Below are 25,468 nucleotides of genomic sequence, written 5' to 3'. Positions count from 1 at the left end.
TATATCTTTGGTAAAATTCTTATTTATATCATAAGCATTAAGTAGACAAAACATAATGAAACAACGTATGGATCAAAACCAAAAGTAATAACTTAATTATATAAGAAGCTACTGAGTTTCATACATATTTCAATATAAAGTGTTTTTTTCTAATGAAAAAACACGATACTGATACTATTAGTTCTGGGGATTTTATATAGCTCACTTAAGTATGTATAATATTTTAGTATCTTCAAATGTTTTTATTCTTAACTAATTGTTCATCAAAATTCAAAATTTTGGAAAGCGAATTATTAATTAAAAACTTTATTTTGTAAGTTTAGTAAGGCTTTGAAAAAAAACATAACAAAAGAAAGTCGTACATAAGTTTTTTTTATAATATAAACAGAATACAATAAACTTTTTTAAAGAGTTCAAATTTAAAACTGTTTAAATAAAGTAATAAACCAATTTTTTTGATAAAAGTTCATTAAGCATAAATTTAAGTTTAGTTTCAAGAAAAATACGTATAAATAAAACAAACTTTTCGATATAAACTTACAAATAAAAAGTAAAATTTACTTATGCATTTACAATCTTAATCAAAATGACAAACTATTGAAAACGAATAAACATAAATTAACTAGCAACACAATTGTATCTAACTAAATACACAATGCTTAGTACTTAAATTGAGATTTAAATTCAAAGAGTTCTAAATAAAAGTGATAAAATTTTAAACCTTTATTTATTCTACACAAAATACAAAGCTAGACAGAACAACAAAAATTTGGCAGACTTTAAACAGTGATACGAAAAAGTTTTTATGTTTAAACTCAAGTTTGAAAGCGAAACAAATGTAAAGCGAAGGTAATAATAAAAGTATATATTGTTTTAGTAAATTAAATTTAATACGATACACACCTAAACAAGCCCTTGAAATTAATTCTATTTCCTAGATTCATAATTTTTTCAAAACATTTCAAGAAACTTTCTAAAAAACTTTCTTTCAATGTTTGAGGCAATTTTTTAACCGAGAAAAGTACACAATCAAGTAAGATATATTTAGAAAGTAAAAATAGAGAAAAAGTTCATTATTAGTGTGAAGAAAATTTTAAACAATATCAATGTTATCAACCTAAAACGTATTTTTACACTGAAAAGTAATTTATCAACGTTTTCAAAGCATTAAACACGAAAATTTCTGATTACACATTGATTTGTATTTTTATTTCACATTTTTTTTTAATAATTTAAAACAATTTTTTTTTAACAATTTTTTTAGAAAAAGTAGTGACGAATTGAACATGCGACCTTACCACTGTTTTTTTTATTCACTTTTATTTTGAGTCATTCAACCTTCAGTCGTAGAGGAGGGAGGTTTCCAACGCGAAGGCGGGGATCCTGGCGTCGAACTGCTCCCCACTGCCCTCCCGCTCGAACCTGAACGTCCCCCACATGGTGCCGCTGCACGACGGCAGACTCATGTGGCTGCAGTACTGGAACACCAGCGACCCCCCGCCCCCCAAAACCGGCTCCTCCCCCAACACCCCCCGACCCCGCACCGTCTTCACCGACCCGTTGCTGATTATCCGCCAGTGGCGCTCTTGCAGCCGGCACGGGGAATCACCCAGGTTCTCTACCCGCACCGAGTACCGCCACCAGTACTCGGACGAGGTTTTGCTGTTGCCGTGGCGATGGGAGGTGGTCTGCTTGGACCCCAGGAAGAAGGGGATGGCGGTGATGCGGATCTCGCCGGTGGTTTCCCTGTAAACCTGAATTTTGTTTGTTTTTTCAAATGCTTGGTATGTGGAAAATGTAATGATAAATATTAAGATGATAAAAATGAATTTAATATAAAATATTTCGCCACTTCTCGTTTGCAACTATCTTGTTTACGCAAAACAAATAACTATCTTATTAAATAATCAACTTTATAATTTTTTTAACGAATAAAACTAATCCTAATCAAAAAAAAAACTCTTAATCAGAAAAATAAAACATTACAAAGTACAATATTTGCTCAAAACCCTGTTGAGTTTCAAACCAAGTACAAGAACCTGATTAATAAATAACCAATTCATTTTTTTTCTTAGTTATTTAACTTGAATAAAATTGAGTCAAGACATAGAACAGTCAAGTTGAAATCTACTACAGTTAAAACCTTGTTGAGCTTTAAGCCTCTTGTTCTTAAACATAAAACTAATTAATTAAGATTAAAAAATACTTGAAAGCAAAATAGCATTTCTTTAAAACCTTGTTGAATTTCAAGCTCTTGTAATTGTTCTTAAACATATAACAAATTAATTAGGATTAAAAGTTATTTATAAGAAAAATTGTATTTGCTTAACACCTTAATGAATTTCAAGCTCTTGTAGTTTATCTTAAACATCAAACTAATTAATTAATATTAAAACCTATCCAAAAAAAAAGGATTTCTTTAACACCTTGTTGAGCTTCAAGCTCTTGTAGTTGTTCTTCTTCCAAACGACCAGCTTCTCCGTGGCCTGCAAGCTCTGTGAACCCTGCTGCTGCTGGGTGAAGAACGTGCTGAACAGGTCGTTGTGGACCTGCCGGGGCGACTCGCACGACTCGTACGGGATCACCTCGTCGTGGCTGACGTAGTCCATGCCCAGCACCGTCTGTATGCCCGTCATCGAGCCAGAGTTTTGCTGTTGGGGATTTTTTTTTAAGAAATAAAAAGTACCGGCTGTGTTGCTTGCAAAGAGTGCTGAGTTTTTGAAAATTTGGATTGTTGTTTGAAAATAATAACTGTCTGTATAGATTAAGATAAGAACTTAACTGAAACTGTGCTTGAATGAATAAGCTTTACAACTTATTTTTTTATTTTTCATTAGTTTTTATAATATTTTATGACAAATACCAACAAACTAAAAGGTAATTGACGAAAAGTACTAACCAAATGCAGCCTACGTTATAGTTCACTTTCATTTCAAAATATATTTTAAACAGCATTCATACAGTGTTATAAATTTCTATAGATACCTATAATATAACAAAGACAAATGAAATGCTCCATATGTTGAAAAAGTTAAAACTAAAATGTCTACAGCTGTTTGCAAACAAAAAGAAAATAATTAATGCGGTTTCCGAAAAACTTCAGGTTGATTATTTTGTGAAAACCCTTAATTAAACAAACAAACAAAATATAACACCTGTGGGTCGCTCTTGATGGTGGTTACGAAGAAAGTGTCGTCCCTGTGCAATGGTACGTCCCTGTTGTCGATCAGCACCTGTGGTATACAGCATATTTACATTACAGTGTATATGTACATTAGTGTACATGTATATTACACCACTTTAACAATACCACAACAAAATATTAACGCTTGTTTTAATTTTTTTTCTTACTCATTTGTATTTTAGTTCATCAACATCTTTGACGTTGACGGAGTTAACAAATGCTTACCTTAAACTGTTTTATTTTTTATTAATGAAATATTAATGCTTGTTAACATAAACTTAAATGCTCATGTTTTGTTTTGTTCTAGTTCAACGCTCTGCATCAAGTTTCACAGTTTAACCAAATAGGTTTACTTTTGAGATAGTTTAATATAGTTACAAACTTATTCCTAAGTTATGAATAAAACACACTTTGAATAAATGCAATTTACTTTATTTTCAATAATAATTCTTAGTTCGGAAGAAAGAAACTATTAAATCACGACACAAATAAAATCTATAAAAAGTAACAAAAATTGTAAAGTTACATAAATACTAACATCAACTCAGCGATGTAGACGCTTTCTTGATTCTCGAAATTTGTGAATAAAACGTTGAACTTAATCGTAACTTGATCGTAACGCGGAATAACTAAGCAACTAACGCGTATTTGAAAGACAATTGCAAATATATACGCATTGAAATGAAATTAACTCCTTAAAATAAAAAAAAATATTTGTTTTAAATACTGGAAGAACGTCACGAAAACTGCGTAAAACAGTTTACAACATCCGCTTTAAAATAAGAAAATGAAATGTTAATATCATTACAACAGCTTATTTTGTGTCTAAAGAGCTGCTGTGAAGTGGATAGTCGTAATACAAACACAGAAAAGTGACCTGGTAGTACTGGACACGTTCAAAATACACCCACAATCAAAATCCACCCGATTAAAAATCCATCCAGTCAAGTTCGAGAACCGCTTACCGAACAAGGGTAAGGGTTGGGGTAACAGTGATAGTGAAAAATAAATAAATAAAAAATAAAAATACGTATAAAATAAACTAGTGAATTAAGAAAATGTAAAAAAAAATTGGGTGGATTTTAAACGGGGGTGGATTTTGAACATGGATGGATTTTGAATGTGGATGGATTTTGATAGTATATCAAAAAATTCACCTGGTAGTACGGGACACGTTCAAAACCTACCCGCAATCAAAATCTACCCGCGTTCAAAGGTGGATTTCAAATTGGGTGGATTTTGAAAGTATACCAAAAAAATCACCTGGTATACTACTACTACTGGTATAAATACTACATTATAATACATTACAAATAAATTCACCTGGTAGTACACTTCCTTCTTCTAGTAAACTTCAATGCTCTGCAGTTTTACAGCTTTTTTGTGTCTAATAAGCTGCCGTGCAGTGAAACGGGTATAATACAAACAAACGCAAAAAATTTACCTGGTAGTACACTTCCTTCTTGCTCTTGGTTTCCAAGTCCTGGTCCAGCTTGGCGCTCAGGTGGTACTTGTTCTGCTCGCTCACCTGCGCCTGCCACGGGTGGATGATCACGCCCCGGTACGCGAACACCTGCACGAATTTGGAATGAAAACAAATAATTTACTTTTTAATTTCTGGATTAAGATAACGTTGTAGCAAAAAATAGTGTTTTGAGCGCAAATTGCCGTGAGTACAAATAAATGCTGTGCAATAGAATAAAAGGCTGTAAATTACAAAAATTACATATTTCATATTGTATAGGTATATATATGAATGATCACGCTTGCATAGGAAGTAAAACCTGCAAAAAAAAAACTGCAAAAACATGCAAAGGAAATGGTTTGAATAAAACCAATCTTGACCTAAAAATTTGTTGTCTTTTAAAGAACAAATCAAATTTTGAATCACTTTGTATAAGTACATGCTGTATTTTAGCAGAGAGTTTCTTGAAATATATAGACATTATTTTATTTACTGCATAAATTTTTTTTATTAACGGCTTTAAAATATCAATTTAAAACTTTTATACTTTGTTTCGATTTACTTTTTTGTGCTGTTTATTGTTAAAAATTGAACTTTGGCATTAAAACCTAGGTAACTTAAAAAGATTACAAGCAAGAAAGGAACAAGGAACAAAACAAAGTTCACAGTTACTTTAGAATGAAAATATATTAAGTTCAAAATAATACTATTGTACTATATTTAGTTAAGTAATAAGTTTAACAAAAGCCCAAGTATCAATACAGAAAAAAAACATGTAAGTAACACAATATATGAACACTCAAATCTTAAAACTTCAACAAAAAATAATAATAATAGTATTAACTGATAACTTGTATTAACCAAACTTGGGTATGATGCTTTCTGTCCAAATCAAACTATTTTTATTAACTTATCTTTCCATATACAGATACAACATTTATAGATGAGGATTTTAGTTAAATGTATTGTACAGCAAAGCTTTGTAGGAGTTTAATTTTTTTAAACATTATATTTACATAAAGATATATTACAAACTATTTCTTTAGCAATGTTTTAAACATATTTTTCTGTAAAGACTCTATAACTCACTGTTTTGTTAATATATGTTTTAATCTGCCTCCCAAAAATTCTTCATTACATAAGTTTTAAAATAAATTATTTATGGTCAATTTTCTTAGATTATTGAAAACTTAATTAAAAAACTTCTTCTCCTACGTTTTGCTTTGAAATTTTCAAAAAATTGTTCTTTGCAATACGGAAGGTTGCCACTTGTTATTTAAAAAAAAAGTCCAGGATTTTAAAAATACACATTTTTAAGTCTATTTTTAGTTTAAAGTTAAGGTAAGAAACTGTGTTAAATAGTATAAAAACATTGGAAAGATACTGTATAGCTACTTTAAATATGTATTTTAATATAAAAAAATTTTGATGATTATAATTATTTTTAATTATATGATAGATATTTTGAGTAAAATGAAAATTTTACTACTTAACATGTGAAAATAGTCAAAATTTCTCAAATTCCAGGTTTTTCCAGTTTTTTTTTTGCCTAAATTGTCAAAATCCAGGTTTTTCTAGATAAGTGGCAACCCTGATTATTTTAAAAATTTGTGGAAGGTAGGTTAAGGGCATAGGGGGGTTAACACCCTTTTTTGGTTGTTGATCTTATTTTATATAGTGTTTACTAAGCTACAAAATGCTTTTTACAGATTTTAAAATTTACCGTTCAAATTTCCAACAATAAGTTCCTTTAGGGAGGCGCAAACTAAAACAGCAAAAATAGACTAATTTGCTAAAAATCTATTTTCTCCTCAGTTTTTTGAGATAACTACCTCAAATTTGCAGGAAATGTTCCTTGATATATTTAGAAATTTCTGTCGGAAAGAATTTAAATAAAATTTAAAAATTAAAATTTTATATAAAAAATAAACAAAAAAAACAGTTTTTTTTAGTTTTTTAGTTATAAAATTTTTAATTTTCAATTTTTTTAAGTTTTGTTCTGACAGAATTTTTTAAATATTGCAAGAAACATTTCCTGAAAATTTGAAATAGTTATCTCAAAAAACGTAGGAGATAGATTTTTAGTGATTTCTAGTTATTTACCGTTTTAGTTTGCACCTCCCATAAGGATCCTATTGTTGCCTCCGACTTTGACTGTTTATATCTCAAAAAAAAATTTGAATTTTTAGAATCTGTAAAAAGCATCTTGTAGCTTAGTAAAAACTATATAAAATTAGATCAAAAACCAAAAAAGGGTGTTTACCCCCCTATGCCCTTAAAAGATATATATTTTGTTACTAAAATAAATAAAAAATACTTTGTAAATTAAAAAAAAAACTTCTAGTTATAAGTTAAAAAAATATTTTTAGCAGGTAGTTTGAAAACTATTAAATAAAAGTCTGAAAAATTTAAATTAAGTTGTTAAAAAACTGCAAATGGAGCTAAATTTTTATTGAAATTGTCTTTATTTTTTTACAAGCAAACTACTGAATTCTCTAATTTTCTTCACTAATTTCTCAAAACTTTTTTTGAATTTATTAAACAGTAAAAAACAACAGGTAGCCTACCTACTAATGCAAAAATTTGAGTATATAGTTATATATCAGCCCCTTACTGCCTTAACACTAAAAAAATACAACTGACCATACATATTTGATCCTAGAGTAGAAATAGTTACAAAAATCTGTACAAGCAACCAAAGAAAATGTTTTCTGGAAAAGCATATTCCTTGAAAATTGTCTACAATACCTAAATTGTTTAAATCTCACTGCCTTGACTGAAACCTCCAAATATAGCACAATTAAAATACTTTGGTAGAAAATTAAGCAGTGTGTGACAATCAACAGCAAGAGCTCAGGGTTGGTAGCTTTTTACAAGTGACAAGCCAAATTTACTATAAAAATATCTCAATGCGGGAATTCACCAACCATACTAATTTTAAAGTTATAGAAAAAATGTAAAAAAAAACTATTTGAAAGCAAAGTTGTAGTCAAATAGCTTTTCTAATATGCCTACTAACTATAACAAACTAAATGCAGATTTTATTATGTTTATTATAAAAACCTCATGTTTGATCATTTTTAAAATGTTTTTTTCAAAAAAAAAAAACATCCACAAAACATGCAGTCCACCTAACTCCTTGTTTAGGTGCTATGACAAGTTCTTACAAACAAAAAGAAATATAATAAAACCTCCAAAAGGGTAGTGACAACTCTAGTCAATAGAAAAGTCATTATAAAAAACTAATAACTGTAAGTGTTGCTATATTTAACAACCTAACCACCAAGTTTATAATCCAAAGCTTTTATATTTTATACCACTTTTAAGACCGACTTTATAGCAATTCTTTGAAGCAGGAATACAAAATTTCAAAAAAAAAAGTATAGTATTTTTTTCCTTAACTCTATCTGTACCTACAGGATAAAAGAGTCTCAAAAGTAATAAAGTGAGTTAGTGAAACAAAAATGTTTTGTATGAAGTACAGTGCTTATTCATTTATCTGGACTTCATTTATTCAGACGCTCACTTATCCGGACAGTTTCGGTCAGAAGAAAATTCAAAAAATTTTCAATATTAATTACAAAAATTCATTCAAAAAATTTCATAAACTTTTTAAATTTCATGAGTTTTCTGCTGAAAAAAGGTGGAAAAACTATAAAACAAATGTCTACTATTTCTTATTATAGTAAAACTTCCACTTAAAACTAGTTTGTTAAAAGTGATATGTTTCCGTTAAATTGACTTTAAACTTAGTCAAAGTTTCTTGTTTTATTTCTGTCTGTTTTTTTTTTCTTTGTTTAAAAAGTGTTTTTGTTTCATTTAAAGAGATAGGTTTACTTTATTTTTTGTTTTTAAAGATATATTTAGTTTATATTTTCTCTTGAACACTAAATAATATTTTTTTAAACAATAGTTAGAGCAGGTGGAATTGCAAATGATGAATTTTACTTGCTTGACCCTCAAAAAACGTATATAGTTGCAGACGGTTAGTAAGTCTGATGTTTTTCTACTTAAGAAAAAAATAATAATTAACCTTGAGTTTAGCTTTTATTATCTATCATTTTATAATAAATAACTCACAATTTATATGTATTTAATTTTACCATAACACTTTTGTTATGCATTGCATTATATGCAGGAATTATATTATTATATGAAAAAAAATATCTATATTACTTATCCAGAATTTTAGCTATCCGGACATGTTTACAGATAAAATCTTGCCCAATGTGTCCGGATAAATGAATAAGCACTGTACTTGAATTTTTTTTCTGCTGCACAATATTACAAGTTTAACTTTAACTCAATTTTTTACAAACTTTAGAAGTTGCTAAAAATAGGTAATCATTGTACTTTTTGATAAAGAAGATACCTTTGGTATCTCTAATTAAAACAAAAATGATAAGATTATAATTGTTTTCCAACAAGACTGCAAATATTTTATTGATATAATGAGATAATATACATCTGTAACTAAATGACAAGTAAAAAAAACACATCAATCATACCTTGTGCAGAAAAGTTTGTCCAATTTTGTAAGTTTTTTCATCTGACTTCATTTCAGGCAGCTTTGTTCCAACATGTTGCAGTTTGCAAGCATCTGAGGAATTGTGCCTCAAAACAACACCAAAAGACCTCTGCACAAATGCTGGCATCGATCTTATTGTGTATTTTGTTAACATTTTATCAGTCTGAAAGTTCATTTTTTAAACAACTTATGTTTAAAATATCAATTGTTTGATAAAGTTTTAAAAACTTAACAGAACCTACATATAAATCATTGATAGCTTCTTCAATTAAAAAAGGTCAATTATAAAAAAATATACCATCAGAATCAAAAATTTACTCAAAACTTTCTTGAAACAATGTGGTATATTTATTAAAACTTCTGTAAATAGAAGTAAATAAAATAATTTGTAAAGATCAGATTATAATTTTAATAGATTTTATAAAAATAATGACTATCTAATTAATTTACTTCAAAAATGCTTTGCACAAAATAAAAATAAAAAGCTTGTATAAATCCTATGTTTGCAACATTACCACATTCTGATAAACTTAAAGACTAATTCAATTCAAAAAAGCAATTATTTGATAACTGTCTGGACATAGTACACTTCAAATACTAAACTAGTATTTGATAAGAACAAATGTTTTAACTAATAAGGCATTGCAAATTTCTTAAACAATGACAGTGTGATAATAAAAATATTAGAAAACAAAGTTAGTTATGTTGATACTCTAATTTAGTTTCAGGAATTAACATAGTATTTGTCAAACAAATAATCCTTATTGTATTGCTATTGTAATTAATTGCTTTTAAATTACTATTTAAAATTTAGCTTGAAATTAAAAAATGTTTGATTTTTGACTAGTAATTAAATTTTCAATTAGTTGCAAATAACTGAAATAGCTATAAATGGGAAACAATAAACTTTTTTTGATCATTTATGTTAAAAAACTAGATGCTTCTAAAACGTACAAATGTTTTATTTATTAACTATTAATTTAAAGCCTAGATATTATTTATCAAAAATCAACTGCTTAATAAATTCAAGCTTGGTAAGAAAATTTTAGTTTATAAGCCATAAAATAGCAACACAATAAGACTTTTTCATATTCATGGACAATGTTAGCTTTTTTTGAAAACTGAGTATCAAAAAGTTTTCCACTCTTAGAAGCAAAAAAACTTCTGAGAAATCTGAAACACTAAAATTGACCTGAGTTACATTGATCTTGCCCGAATTGTCTTGAGTTTGTGAAGTAAGTTAAAACATCATTTAGAACAAAAAAATGAACAAATTTACTCTTAATCAAGCTATTAAAGATTAAAAAATACAGGAATAATTGGGACTTAATATTTATAAAAATATAAAAAAATTTCATGTTAAAAAAACTAACCTGAGGGTGCAACAATTTTTTTGAACAAAAAATTAAATTTAAAGCTGCTTAGGAAAACTTTAATAATTTATAAAATATTGCTTGTAAAAACCTCAAAAAAATTATTTAGAACACTATAGTTTTTGATAAATAAGTTTTTAGCCTCCCTAGTATATGTTACTTTCTACTATAATAGCCTTTAAAAAATCAAGTGAGGTTTTTAAATATAATTTTGAGCTATATGACCCTATATAAAACCAAAAGTTATCATATACATAAGTATTTCAGGTATTTCTGTGAAGGTATTTAAGGAGTTAATTTTCAGCTCAAATTATGCAAAATTTGGGTTTCTTTTTATCTTGTTAAATGGACATGACATTTAACTCCCCAGAAAGCGATTTTTGTTGCAAGGGGTAGAGTTTGAGACTGATGTTTTTTGTTAACATAAAATATATCCTGGTGTATGACTCAATAACCAAAAGGTTTTTTAGTACACCAGGTCCTTGGACAAATTTTTGAGTGTTTTCTTATTGAACAATAAACAATATATAAATTTGTGTACTATTAAATAAATCTTTAAATTTTAGGGTATTAGGGGGAGAGGGGAAAAACTATTTGTATTAAATTAGTCTTATTTTTTACATAATTGGATAAGCTACTAAAATATTTTTTACAGCTTACTAAAATTCACTTTTGATATATAAGAGATCAAAGTGAGAAGGCACCATAGGTTATTTATTAGAGGTGGAAACTAAATGGACAAAAATATACTGTTTTGCTAACAATCTATCTCCTCCTTTAGTTTTTGAGAAACTGTTTTAAAAATTTTTTCATAGTAGTGCTTAATGAATTTTTAACAACTTTATAGAAAACAGATTTTTTAAGTTTCGTAAAAAAAAATTATAAAATACAAACAAAATAAGTTAATTTTTAGATTTTGGTTATAATTTTTTTGGGAATATTTTATAATTATTCTTTGTACAAAATGTTTGTAATATTGATAAGTACATTTTATGAAAATTTAAATTATATTGCTCTAAAAATAAAACAGGAGATAAATTGTTAATAAATTTTTTTTAATTCTGAGAAAATTGGCCTTGAAAATTTTAGCTTACAAAAGGTTGTACCAAAAATTTTTGACAACATTTTTTTATTATTTCAAAATTTGATTAAAACTTATCAGTCCTATAAAAATCATTGTAGAGTATGTTCTCTAAGCTTTAATATAAGAGAAAAGATTTGTATATTTTAATCAGATACAATTACTTAGCATTACATTAGTATTATAGTTAAATAATTTAAATAGGATTAAACATTTGTAAATTAAAAGGTTAAAACATTTATTATGGCCAGTAGAAAAAAAGCATTTTGCATAACATAAATACATTAACTTTTACAGCTTTGAATTTAAATTCAAGCTTGCTTACTGTAAGTGGCTTGTTGTTATATAAAACAAATTGAGTACTCACTGAGTATAGCTGTTTCAATTGCACTTGCAATTTTTATTGTTTCTTTTAGTTAAAACAATACAAGTAAAATAAAACTTTTAGAAACACAGTTATATTTTAACTTTTTCTACATTTAATACACTTTCTGCTTTTATAGACTAAAATACAATTTCAAAAGCGGACAACATACTTTTTTGAAATTTAATTGTTTGATCTTTCAATTCCATTATAACTTTTTGGTTATTTATTTACTAAAAGTTTGTTTTACTCTTTTTTTAAGAATAATCATTGTTGTGTTACTGAAAACAGTTTAATACAAGTTTTTAATACCTAAATTCTAAAGAATATAAAAAATTATAATGTTTAAGATATTTAAAAAAGTTACTGCATTTAATTTTTTGTTCTGGTTTTAGTTTACTGGATAATATTTTAAGTACCTAAATACTGTTTGTTTTTAATTAAAATGAAATGTTGTATTTTATACAGCTTTACTTTTTCATATAAATTAGTAATTGTTTTAGGACTTCATTAGAATTTAAAACTAAAAGCTTTCGGTTTCTTTTAATTAAAAGATTCAAGAACTACAGCCATAACAGTTTTATTATAAACCAAGTTATGTTACTTTTGTATGTTAACAATTCCTAAACAAAAAAAATGTGTTGTAACAAAAACATCTCGATTTATAAATATTTTGTAAGTTTAAGTTACAAGATTAGTGTAAAGATAGTTATAATTAATAAAAGTTAAGACAGGAAAACCAACTAGAAAGCTTATTGGTTAAATTTTAAAGTTACTAGTGACTTCTGTTTATAGATGATCTCTCTTGCATATGCAAATATACAAACATTAGATGTATATTATATTTAATATAAGCCAAATGAATTTCAAATGTTTTGTTAAATACTCTAAATCCAACGTAGTGTAACATAACTTAGCTAGAATGTATCTTCGTATATTATAGTATTATTATAGATTGTTGGTACGTCTAGTAGAATGATGGTTTAGTGTGTTGTGTTTGGATATAACATCTAATGTTTCACGTGAAATATTGTGCATTAACATAAGTTTTATGGTAGCTAAAGGTATGATATGCAAAAAAAAAATGATGTATATAATTTACCATACTATTGTTTACTACATACTAAGATAATTGAACGATAAAAACTGCGAAAGTAGGAAGGTATATTCTTTTAGGCAATTAGGATAAGTATACATTTTTTAACTATTCTCAAGATAATCTTTACAATCAAAATACTTATATTTTACGTAAAATAAATAGAAGTCATTGATTTTTATCATACAAATATTGAACTTAATAAAAAAACTAAGTTTTTATACGCAAACATTAATTAAACAACATTAATTTAAAACCAATTCATGTTCATTCAGTATTCAGGTTCTTTCGCCTTATTAGTGAACAAAACAAGATAGAAAACAGTTGTTTAATACATCTAAATTGATACTTATTTAAACACGTTCAAAGTACATTTTACTTCACTACCTTAAATAAATATAAATGATTTTTTTTTTCGTATGCCTATTTTCAAAACGCTAACCTTAACAAGGCTTTATTTATAACCACTCCGTCTTTAACAGATTAGTGGTTGAAAGTACCATTTTGGCTCACAAGTCCAGATTGTAATACTAAAAAACCTTATTGATAATAATATTTATCTATTAGTTATTTCAATTATAAAAATTAATGTGTATCATTGTGGCATATAGTAAAAATGAAAATAGACCAACTTTAAAAGCTTTTAATATGCTTGTACTTCAATATTTTTTTATAATTTTTTTTTTAAAGTGATCTACAAACATTAAAGATTTGATGAAAACCTATTTTATTCATTGGAATTGTTTTAAAATTTTTAGGATATCGAATTAAAAACTCAACTGAAATATGTCTAAAACGCATCAAATAACCATGCTGTGAAAAGAATAGTTAATTTTGTCGGGTTTTTTGAATTTGTATTTAATTTTTTTGTTAGTATTTATCATTTTTTAAGCTAAATATGTCTCTATAAACTATAAAAAAAAAAAAAAAAAAAAAAAAACGACACCACTTAGATTTGAACCCGCGACCTTCTGATCATTAACAAAGAAAAACTAAGTCAAAAAAAACCGCTAGATTTAATAGAACTTTATTTACTACCACCACAGATGAATTTCAATAAACTTAAATCGACCTAAACAGTTAGCTAAATTATGAAACAATTTATAATAAATCATTTTGCGTAAGTCTGACTAACTACTATCAAAAAATAAAAAGTTTACAACCGCTAGATTTAATGGAACTTTATTTACTACCACCACAGACGAATTTCAATAAACTTAAAATGACCTAAACAGTTAGCTAAAATGTCGGATGGCTTGGCGTTTAGCAAACAGATCCGTCGCTCTACTGAGCACAAAAGATAGCTATTTTAAAGAAAGTGTTCAACGTTTAAAAAAGCTCACTTATATCTAATAAGAAAGTCCATTATCGTAAATAGTTAATAGCGATGTATTGTATATTGAAAAGAATTTAGACTTTAAGATATAAAAATTATTTAAACCGGTAAACGAATATACTTATTTCTCTTAAAACAAAAAAGAAACTGTTAAAACGTAATAAAACAAATTTATAGATTCAAAGGTTGGAATTTGATCAATTTTAAATAAAAAATAGCATTAATAAAGTTTATGTTTAAAATAAAAACAAAAATCTTTATAAACGTTATAACTAATTATGACTCATTTTTAGTAGTTATAAGTAATAATTTTAAAAGTTTCAATTAAATGCTTTCAATAATTAGTCTTTCAGTTAAAATAAACACAAAAAACTGTTTAAATGTCCTTAGTAGAACTCTTTCTACATATTTAACATTAGTAATTAGTCGAGGTATGGCTTTATAGGCAATTTAAGTAAAGAATATGAGAATAAATGTACTTTTAACGTTTAATAGACACGAAAATAAAGTTATCGCATCCAAAATTCTAAAATATTACTTTAGTACTTAATTAGACAGACAGTTTTAATTTAAAGTTAACAGTTTTAATATAAAAACTAATTATTAGACTTTTTAGTAACAAAAAAGATAAAAACGCTTATAAAACCTCTTATGTAGAGGTTTTTAGCACAAAAATTACAAAAAATAATAAAAATGCAGTTTGCGCAAGAATAGTATATAAACTTACAATAAATAAACTATTTAACAGAAACAAAAACACAATTTAACTGTCTTCAATGTTTTTATAAACAAAGTATTATGAAAAAATTCAATTACTGTACTTAACAAAAAAAATTTCTTTTCATAAAAATCTATACCTACAATCCTTATTGACAACATATATTACAATTCAGATAGCTTTATAATCCGTAAAGCAGTTAAACTTAGTAATAGTTTGTATAAGTAATTTAATTTTCTATGACAATAAACAATTTAAAATGGTTTGGTAGGCAGTTATAACAACGATAATCTTACAAAGTACAAACTTTTTGGTGAAAACAAAATTCAAAAAAACTTTTTCACACAGGTTTTTATCACATAAACTAGAAAACTAGTTAAAAAGTGTAAGTTGAGCATGTTTAAAAAAAATTACAATAAATGAACTTTTAGGCTTAAACAACCACAAAACAACATTTAAAACGACTTCAAAGTTGTTGTAAACAAATTGTTTTAAAAATAAATAAGTTTGTATTTTATGATTGTTTTAAGAATTAGTTTTTTATTTTGTTTATTTTGTTATATTAGCAAAATAGACATTTTGTTAATTGTTTTAGCATATATTTCTTTAACTTACATCTAAGAATGTAATTGCAGTGCAGAAATTTTAGAAAAATTTATAAAATATGAAATATATAATAGCTTTATATGCTTGCGCATAACAAGCCGCGATGGCCGAGTTATTAAGGCGCCATGCTTACAATCAGCACCTTATAACCTTTGTGGTTTCAAAACCCACCACAACCATATTTTTATTAAATAATTTTGATCTGCTGGTGCCACCATTTGACTCAAAAAATTTTGAGTCTATATTTTTTGTTTTCTTAAAAGTTTTCTTTTTAAAGTCTGTAAAGTAACCAGATTAGCTCTGCTGATATAAAACAGGGCTAATTGAAATTACCTGACTGAAATTTAAAATTCACTAAAATAGATATTCTCCATCTTTTTTAAAGCAATATACTTCAAATAATTTCATAAAGGCAAATTTAAATTGAATGAGAAAAGAAACAAACAAACTTTTACTAATGTTTTTATGAAACATTGAAACAAATTGTTAAATTATAACTTTGTTTATTAAATTCAAGTCATAAAGTTAAAGATTAAAGCTACGTTCTGCCCTGGTGTGTCTTTTAGCAATTTCATTTAATTCGATAGATCATTTTGCTTTTATGGCCGTTTTTATTTCATCATTAAATATTGGTAAAAATAATGTAAACAGCCTTTTTAAAAATAAATCGCTAAACTGAGAAATTTTAAGAAAATGAAAACTATAAACAAACAATAAAAAAACATTTGTATACATTAATTATAATATTTACACTGATTAATATTGTAATAAATCGTATGAAAAATAAAGCAAGTCGTAAAATAAGTTATAAACTATTTTTATTTTATGACATACCATAAATTGAAGTTTAAAATTCCAGGTTTTTCCAGATTTATATCTAAAATTTCTCAAATTTCAAAAAATTATACTTTTATATAAGATATCATGTTAAACTCTAAATTAATTAAATCAATAAATTAGTTTTTTAATAATTTCATAACTATTTAATTAATTGTTTCAGTGTTGCAAAAAATCTTATAAACCTTGATTTTGAGACTTAAGGCTAAAAAACCTGAAAGTTTTGGAAATTTGAGATCTTGTTGAAACAATCCTGGAAAACCTGGAATTTTGAAACAAAACCACTAAAGACCCTGGAAGGACCCACATTTTGATACTTTAGGTTAAAAAACCTGAAAATTTTGGAAATTTGAGAAGTTTTTGAAACAAACCTGGAAAAACCTGAGTTTTGAAACAAAACCACTAAAAAACCTGGAAGGACCCACAATTTGATACTTTAGGCTAAAAAACCTGAAAATTTTGGAAACTTGAGAAGTTGTTGAAACAAACCTGGAAAAACGTGGAATTTTGAAACAAAACCACTAAAAAACCTGGAAGGACCCACATTTTGATACTTTAGGCTAAATTCCTGAAAATTTTGGAAATTTGAGAAGTTTTTGAAACAAACCTGGAAAAACCTGAGTTTTGAAACAAAACCACTAAAAAACCTGGAAGGACCCACAATTTGATACTTTAGGCTAAAAAACCTGAAAATTTTGGAAACTTGAGAAGTTGTTGAAACAAACCTGGAAAAACCTGGAATTTTGAAACAAAACCACTAAAAAACCTAGAAGGACCCACATTTTGATACTTTAGGCTAAAAAACCTGAAAATTTTGGAAATTTGAGAAGTTTTTGAAACAAACCTGGAAAAACCTGAGTTTTGAAACAAAACCACTAAAAAACCTGGAAGGACCCACAATTTGATACTTTAGGCTAAAAAACCTGAAAATTTTGGAAACTTGAGAAGTTGTTGAAACAAACCTGGAAAAACCTGGAAGGACCCACATTTTGATACTTTAGGCTAAAAAACCTGAAAATTTTGGAAATTTGAGAAGTTTTTGAAACAAACCTGGAAAAACCTGAGTTTTGAAACAAAACCACTAAGACTTGACGCAAAATGATTTATTTATAAATTGTTTCATAATTTAGCTAACTGTTTAGGTCGATTTAAGTTTATTGAAATTTATCTGTGGTGGTAGTAAATAAAGTTCTATTAAATCTAGCTGTTTTTTTTTTTGACTTAGTTTTTCTTTGTTAATGATCAGAAGGTCGCGGGTTCAAATCTAAGTGGTGTCGTTTTTTTTTTTTTTTTTTTTTTTTTATAGTTTATAGAGACATATTTAGCTTAAAAAATGATAAATACTAACAAAAAAATTAAAAACAAATTCAAAAAACCCGACAAAATTAACTATTCTTTTCACAGCATGGTTATTTGATGCGTTTTAGACATATTTCAGTTGAGTTTTTAATTCGATATCCTAAAAATTTTAAAACGATTCCAATGATTAAAATAGGTTTTCATCAAATCTTTAATGTTTGTAGATCACTTTAAAAAAAAAATTATAAAAAAATATTGAAGTACAAGCATATTAAAAGATTTTAAAGTTGGTCTATTTTCATTTTTACTATATGCCACAATGATACACATCTTTTATTTTAGGCTGTATAAAAGAATTTACATTTGAAATGAATTATAAGATTTATATTATACTCCCAAGTTTATAAATGCTTAGCAAATTGAGTAAACTTTCTATGTCTTGCACAAATTTTTGTAACCCGTTTAAACATAAAGGTTTTGTTTATTATTCGTTTATATTTTCAGTTTAAATTTTAGGCTTTAGTTATAGATGTTACTTTTTTTTGATCTAATAACTTCACACCATGTTGCTTTCATTAAATCCCTTTTTTCTTGACATTATGTTTTTTTTTCACCTTTTACGTTATTGTTATAGCAGAAAAGGAATAAAACTTTTTGTTTAAGCTTACAAAATAAACAAAAAGTTCATATTAAAGTTTGAATATTGTGTTCTTATAAATATTATAATTTTTATTTAACATTGTTACTAGTTTAAAAGATATCTTTAAAATTTTTACATGATTTTTTAAACCACTTTCATTATACTAAAAAGTAGTTTTAACATTTAACATAGTTTGAATAGAAAACCTTATTACATATATACATATTTATCTTTATATATTCACATTTGGTTTTCGTTTTTTGTGTGTTTTTTGAATTAGTACTTTTTATTTTAAAGATTTTTGTGAATTAAGCTTTTGTAAATTCTGAGCAACTACTTAATTTTTGCTCCTAAACATTTTGTTCCTGCAATAATTTAAAAGAATTTCTCAACATATATTGATACATTTGTTTCAAGTGATAGATGTCTAACTAGTTTTGTTTTCAAGTTCAATTGTTCACTAATTTAAATAATACCTAGTTATAGTCAATAGCGTATGTTTTTTTAATTATTTTAATTTACTATTTTCTACAATTGCTTTTGTAAGGTATTTAATTATATTAGTTAGCTTATTTTAGAAAAAAACTAAAAATAGCAATGGTTTTAAGTATAACTGATTTTGAGTTTGACAAATTTAATCAATCTGTAAAAATTTTAATTCTATAAAAGAAAATAAATTTGATTTAGTGATTTAAGAACATTTTTTATATAAAAAATTATTAGTTTTGTACATGAAGAAAATAATACAAAAAATTTAGTTGTTTTTACATTAGTATCAAGTATTAAACTTTATTGTAACATGACAATTCAAATTCCGACAACTCAACTTCTTAAAAAAAAAATTTAAAAGATTATATCTCAAAAAGTAATATAGATTTGAAAAAAATAAAAAAATATTATGTAGACCAGGGTTTCCCAAGGTGGGCCAAGTGGCCCCCTAGATGGCCATGACAGATACTCAAGGGGCCATGAGCAGCAAAGGGGGAAGAGGGGGGCCATAAGGCCATAACTTGAAACTTACACTATAGATATTCTTGAGTTGCAGATGAAGAGCAAAAAAAAAAAAAGGTCTTATGTGTATTTTTGGTAGTTTAGAAACTTACACTAGATATTCTTGAGTTGCAGATGAAGAGCAAAAAAAAAAAAGGTCTTATGTGTATAGTTTATGAGTAACCTATATGTTGAAGGCAGCCATTGCTTTTTCAAACTCTTTAAAGGGGCCATTTGCAAAAACGTTTGGGAAACCCTGATGTAGAACTTATCAATATCTACAAACCACTTTTTATTTTCCTCAAATAGATCAAATATACTTTTTAAGATATTTAAGAACTACTAAAAATAACTATGTCTTGTACTTTATTTAAAGCATATATAAAAAAAAATTCAATGTTTTGCAAAAAAAAAATGGCTTGGAGATATTTATAGGACCTACATATGTACTTTTTGTATTTGACAAATATACATTACTTTTTTTAGTGTGGCCCTTTCATTTTTTTTCTAGATTTGAATTGTCGGAATCTGAATAGCCATGCACCCAACTTTGTTTACATGCAATATTGTAACAATTATTTGCAGAAAGTTTAAACAAGACTGCATAGGAAACAAATTTAACTGTTAATTTGTTTGAAACCACCTAATTATATTAAAAAGTTACGACTGATTATACTTGAGTACATAACTAGTACTTATATTCAATTTTAGCTACTATTTTAGTTTTACCAAGATTAGTTATAAATTATGATAGACTTATATACATTTGTATCACTCAGTTTTTTTTTTTGATTTAATTTACTTCATATTATCAACTTTATAATTATATTATTTTAATAGATAAAACTATTACTTACACACTAGCTAAAACAATTTTTCAAAAGTAGTAATAAAACCCAAGGTAACATTATTATTTTTTTCTAATTTGTTACTGCTTAGCTTCAAATTTTTTTATAAGGTGTTTAAATTTAAGTTTGGAATATAAATTTGTCACCTGAGTAGGACTCGTGTGCCAGAATTTAATTTTCAGCTTAGAAAAAATTCCACTAGCTTAAAATAACTTGATTCAAAAAATAATGTTTTCTTAACTTATGTTTTTACACAATGTTAAATTATCAGCTCATTAAAAATTTTATTTAAAAAAATTTTTAAGTTTTAGTTGTAGAATTTTCCAAAGTTTCGTACGTGACTCTGGCCAACGGAAGACTTAAAAAAAAACTTACCACGAAAATTTTTCACAAAAAAAAAAGATTATTAAGTATTTAGCAGTTTGTTACTTTCTAATAAGATTATCGTTCGAAATTGTTTTACAATCTTGTTGTTAATTGTTAAAAAAATATATATAAAGGTATTATTTTTAAAGTAAAACGATAAAGAAAATAATATTTTGCGAGAATAACGACTTTGTTATTTTTTTAAATACACAAACTAAATTTTATTTCTATTCCAAGAGACTTTTTATTAAGACGAATAAAGCTTTATATAAATACTAGATGCTTATTTAAGCTGCGATTACTAGCATAGCATTGATTTTTTGACTAAAACAAGTGAACAAGTATAGTAAAATTTAACAGATAACTTATATCAAAATAATGACAAATTTTTTTTTTTGTTTTTCCTAATTGTGTATGCAGTATATGGAGCTGTCATTGAGACCTCATTTACAAGTTAGTTTCTTATTTGTCATAGTTACTAAAACATTTTCTTTTTATAATGTTTTAATAAAGTATAAGTACTTATATGTAATTCTTTTATTTTCATATACAGTCTACTACCGCTTAAGTACGCACTTTTTTTGGTACGCATCACGCCTTAAGTACGCACTTATCCAGAAAGACAAAGTAAAGGATGTTTTACTAGAACTTCTAAGAAATTCCAGTTTTTTTGCCTAAATTTTCAATCATCAAGTTTTTCCAGATTAATTTTCCAGGTAGAATGGCCGAATTGCTGAGTTAGCCTGAGACTTTCACAACTTTTAAACTAGGGTGAGTAATCCTGAGTAGTCTAAGTAACCTGAGATTGTGACAGTCCTGTTATTAAATGTTAATAAACTAAATACTTATGTAGTGGTTGCAGAAAAGTAAAAAGAATAATGATATTTGAGCTGTAATGCTATAAAATAAATAAAAATAGATGACAAAGTTAAAAAAACCTACAAATACAAAATAGTTAAGTCATAATTTAATTTAAATGTACATACATTGATGTTTTGAAAATGTTTGGTAAACACAATGTAGTTTGGTACTTTTCCTCTAACAAAACAAAATGTAGCTTAATTTTTTTTTTAATCATTGACTGACATTGACTTTCTATATTAAATGTACGTATTAATTATGTAGAAACTTTTTATAGAAAAAATAAATCATTTAAAATCTATTAAAAAATTCTACATAATCATGTATTAAATGTTATTGAAAATAAAAAGACTTGTTTATTTGGCTTAATTATTTGGTGGTTAGTTGTAAGAAAGAAAACAAACAACTAAATTTCATATTATACTATGTCGTCAAAAAGTACGCACTACACGTGCTAAGTACGCACTTTTTGGTCGGGTTCAATTTGCGTACTTAAGCGGTAGTGTACTGTAGTTATTTGGCGTTAAAAGAAGTTCGATGCTTAACTTATGATTTATTAGATTTTATAGTTATCCTTACAAGTTGAATAACAATTTTAAAAACTAGTAGGTTTACTATCATTTCTAACCCGCGATCAGTTTTAACCCCATCACTTCTAACCCGATCATTTCTAACTTAACTATATCTAACCCGATCATATCTAATCCAATCATACCTAACCCAATCATTTCTAACCCGATCATTTCTAACCCGATCAGTATTTATTTTTATTTTTTAGATTAATTTAATCAGAGTTTATTTTAAAACCAAACTAATGTTAACAACACTGTTTTGTATTAAAATGCAGTTTACTTTGTATTAACCAAAACTAAATATTTACATAGCTTAAAATTAAAAATATACATAATAATATATTTATTTTAACTTTTTTTACTTTGTATTAACCAAAACTAAATATTTACATAGCTGAAATTTAAAAATATACATAATAATATATTTATTTTAACTTTTTTTTTTTTTTAATATTTTCCATATTATAAAAATTTTCTTCATACCAACCTCAGCAATTTTATTTTTATTTAATAAGTTTTAATAGATTTTTTTTTATGAAATTTGCTTTGTTGAATTCTTGAAGTAAACTAGTTTAACTACATTTAAAGTATATATTATTATTATTAAGGTAAATATAATATCATTGAAACACAAATAAGTTTTTTAAATTTAACAGTTACAATTGTAATATACAGATACAAAGATTTTCAAAGTTTGTAAGCTTTGTTGTAAGTCTAGCGCAAGCGTTGTAAGTTGTTAACTATTTATATATTTACAGACTGTTTAAATTATTACTATTTTATAGTCTGTAAGTTTCCATTTAAAGCTTAAAAATTTGCACAAATTGTACTACAACTTGGCAAGACTTGTCTAGATAATAGAATACGTACAAATAGTAAACGATTTAGAACACTTTTGCTTTATTTATGGGAAAATTATAACTTTTAAATATAACCACTTAAACAGGCTTGTATATTAATATAACAAGTCGGGGATGATCAAAACTTATCTAATTAATCGTTTTTTTTTTTAATTTTCAATAAAATTTATGAAATATCTAAAATGTTTTAATTACGACTTGAATTAGTATTTAAATTGATATATTTCTCTTTTTCCAATTACTATAAAAAACGGATAAATGTCAAATTTGCACAAGCGTAAAAACATTGCACGAAGACACCTTTGTACGAACATACAATTTCGCACGGAGACACTTCTGCACGAAGGGTCATTTTTTCACGAGTGACAGTTTTCCACAAACTGAAATATTTTATAATTTAATTTTTTATTTTTCTTAATTAAGTTTTTTTTAGTTTTTTTATCAAATCAAATTTTTCATTTATTTCATTTTTACTACCACTATTACCCCTAACCCTCGGTTGGTATCTTATTTTTTCTTTTTATTTTTCTGTTAACTAATTTTTCCTTTATTTTTTTAGTTATTATTTATTTTTATTTACTTTAACTGTTTACCTTAACCCTTACCCTCGGTCAGTAGCTTTTTTAAAGTTTTCAATGAAATTATTATTTTTTTTCTTGATTTTCTTTGATAATAATTTTTTTAGTTATTTTTTTAATCTTTATTATCACTGTTAACCTTAACTTTTAGCCTCGGTCTGTAATTATTATTTATGTTTCTTATTAGTTCATTTTTATTATTTTTTTTCTTTTTTGTTTTTTGATTTTTTTACTCTCGCAAAAAATTGACCCTTCGTGCAATTCTGTCCCCTCGTACAAATTTTCTTCGTGAAAAATTGATCCTTCTTCCAAATTTTTCTTCGTGAAATTTTGACAAGTAATTTTAGTTATTATAACAGTTAGTATATAGTTAAAAATATTAAAACATATTTTTTTTTGTTGTCATTTCGTATCTGCTTGCGTTGTTTTAATATTTTTAATAAAAGTAATAACATAAAATAAAAACATTACCATATGTTTTGATGGAATTGTGCACAAAATATTAAAACATTATCAAATAATAATAACTCTTCTCATTTATTATATAAACTTAACTAAAAATTTTAAAAAAGATTCACTAGACTAGTATTGATTTTCCTCGTACGCGTTGTATTTATAATAAAACTGTTTAAGTTTCATTGATTTTTTTCGCACTAGGACCAGCAGGGCAAATACATTCTAATGAAATAAAAGGTAGACGGCTAGTCGACATTACACATTTTTTCAGTTTGTTAAATGACATAACTGTTTTATAGGTATTATTTATAAAATTTATATACAAAAGTTTAACAAAACAAACATGTTAAGGTTCGCCTTTTGTTTTAATTCCATCATTTAAATAGATCTATACAAGTTGTTTAATAATATGTGCAAGTTGTTAAGCTAAAATTGAAACTAATTGACTATAATGTAAGTAATACATTAGTCACAAACTGTACAAAATTTGCGCTAGACTTACAGCTTAGCTTAAAGACTGCAACATGAAGATCTTTATATCTGACTATGGCTTTGAAGGTTTTGGTTGAGAAAAAAATACGTTTAACTTTAAATAGTTCTAGTTAACTTCTAGTTACGTTGTTGATAAAATTATTTAACTTAAATAGAGTAAGAACAGGTTACTTTAAGAATCCTAAAAAGCAGAATTTATAAAAGTTTTTAAAAACTTATTTTGATAATTGCCTACTTAGTATAAGTTTCAAAACAATTTCCCCTTACTAGTTATTTCCCCTAATAACCCTGGCTTAAATTAAAATTTCTTAACATAGTTTTTGCTTACATTAAAAAACATCTGAAATATTTTATTCTTTTGATTTTGTTCCTCTTTAACGACTGTTATATTACCGAAAAACATAAATGTATCAATATGTTATATGTATCATTATGTTATTAATCGAATAAAACTTTCTCTCAATATATATCTATAATTATTTAAACTGAAAACTTTTGTTAAAAAAATACTTATAGCCCTGTGTTAAGAATATTTAAATAAACAAATAAAAAATAACAGCTATGTAAAACAAGTAATATGTTTTTCATTGAAGTTTTTGGGTCGCTCCGGTATAAAGTAAATTAAAGTTTTAATACGGTTTAAACACAATAAGGCTAACACTTATTCAGATTTGGAAAATATCAACAAAGACAGTTGGAAGTACAATCTCCAACTGCTGAAAGAAACTTCAGACGAGTTCAAGTTGGTGAAAGAATATTTTTACACAACTACATCAGGGCACTACGGCAAGACTTTACAACTTTCTCAAATATACAAAGTCGTTGAGCAAAACAAAAAGGCAACGGACGGTTTGAAAAGCAGCAACTTAATGTTGTTCCATGGTACTTGCAAAAAAGGCGTGGCTGGTATTTTAGAAA

The 25,468-nt window shown here is 26.2% G+C and overlaps 1 protein-coding gene across 1 annotated transcript; it reads right to left on the bottom strand.

Annotated features, from left to right (window-relative positions):
• Window positions 1-630: 630 nt before the first annotated feature.
• LOC145842154 (polymerase delta-interacting protein 2-like) lies at window positions 631-9,336 on the bottom strand. Its single transcript, XM_082949550.1, has 5 exons — window positions 9,158-9,336; window positions 4,629-4,757; window positions 3,156-3,233; window positions 2,427-2,651; window positions 631-1,754 (listed from the first exon to the last, which is right to left on the bottom strand). The coding sequence occupies exons 1-5, from the start codon at window positions 9,329-9,331 to the stop codon at window positions 1,341-1,343; spliced, it is 1,020 nt and encodes a 339-aa protein (XP_082805676.1). The 5' UTR covers window positions 9,332-9,336; the 3' UTR covers window positions 631-1,340.
• Window positions 9,337-25,468: the final 16,132 nt, after the last annotated feature.

The sequence above is a fragment of the Thalia democratica genome, chromosome 8 (assembly GCF_965202585.1).
Source record: "Thalia democratica chromosome 8, ktThaDemo2.hap1.1, whole genome shotgun sequence".
Classification (NCBI taxonomy): domain Eukaryota; kingdom Metazoa; phylum Chordata; class Thaliacea; order Salpida; family Salpidae; genus Thalia; species Thalia democratica.
Note: the sequence above shows the minus strand (reverse complement) of the source record. Positions and strands in the feature narration are given on the sequence as shown.

Bases quoted from the DNA above. Each gene is read 5' to 3' on its own strand.
- LOC145842154 (XM_082949550.1), bottom strand. From the start codon at position 9,331: ATGTTAACAAAATACACAATAAGATCGATGCCAGCATTTGTGCAGAGG. The intron at 2,652-3,155 runs GTGTTATATTTT...AATCCCCAACAG, and splicing joins CCATCAAGAGCGACCCACAG to CAAAACTCTGGCTCGATGAC. The intron at 1,755-2,426 runs GTGTTAAAGAAA...AACAAAATTCAG, and splicing joins AGAGCTTGAAGCTCAACAAG to GTTTACAGGGAAACCACCGG.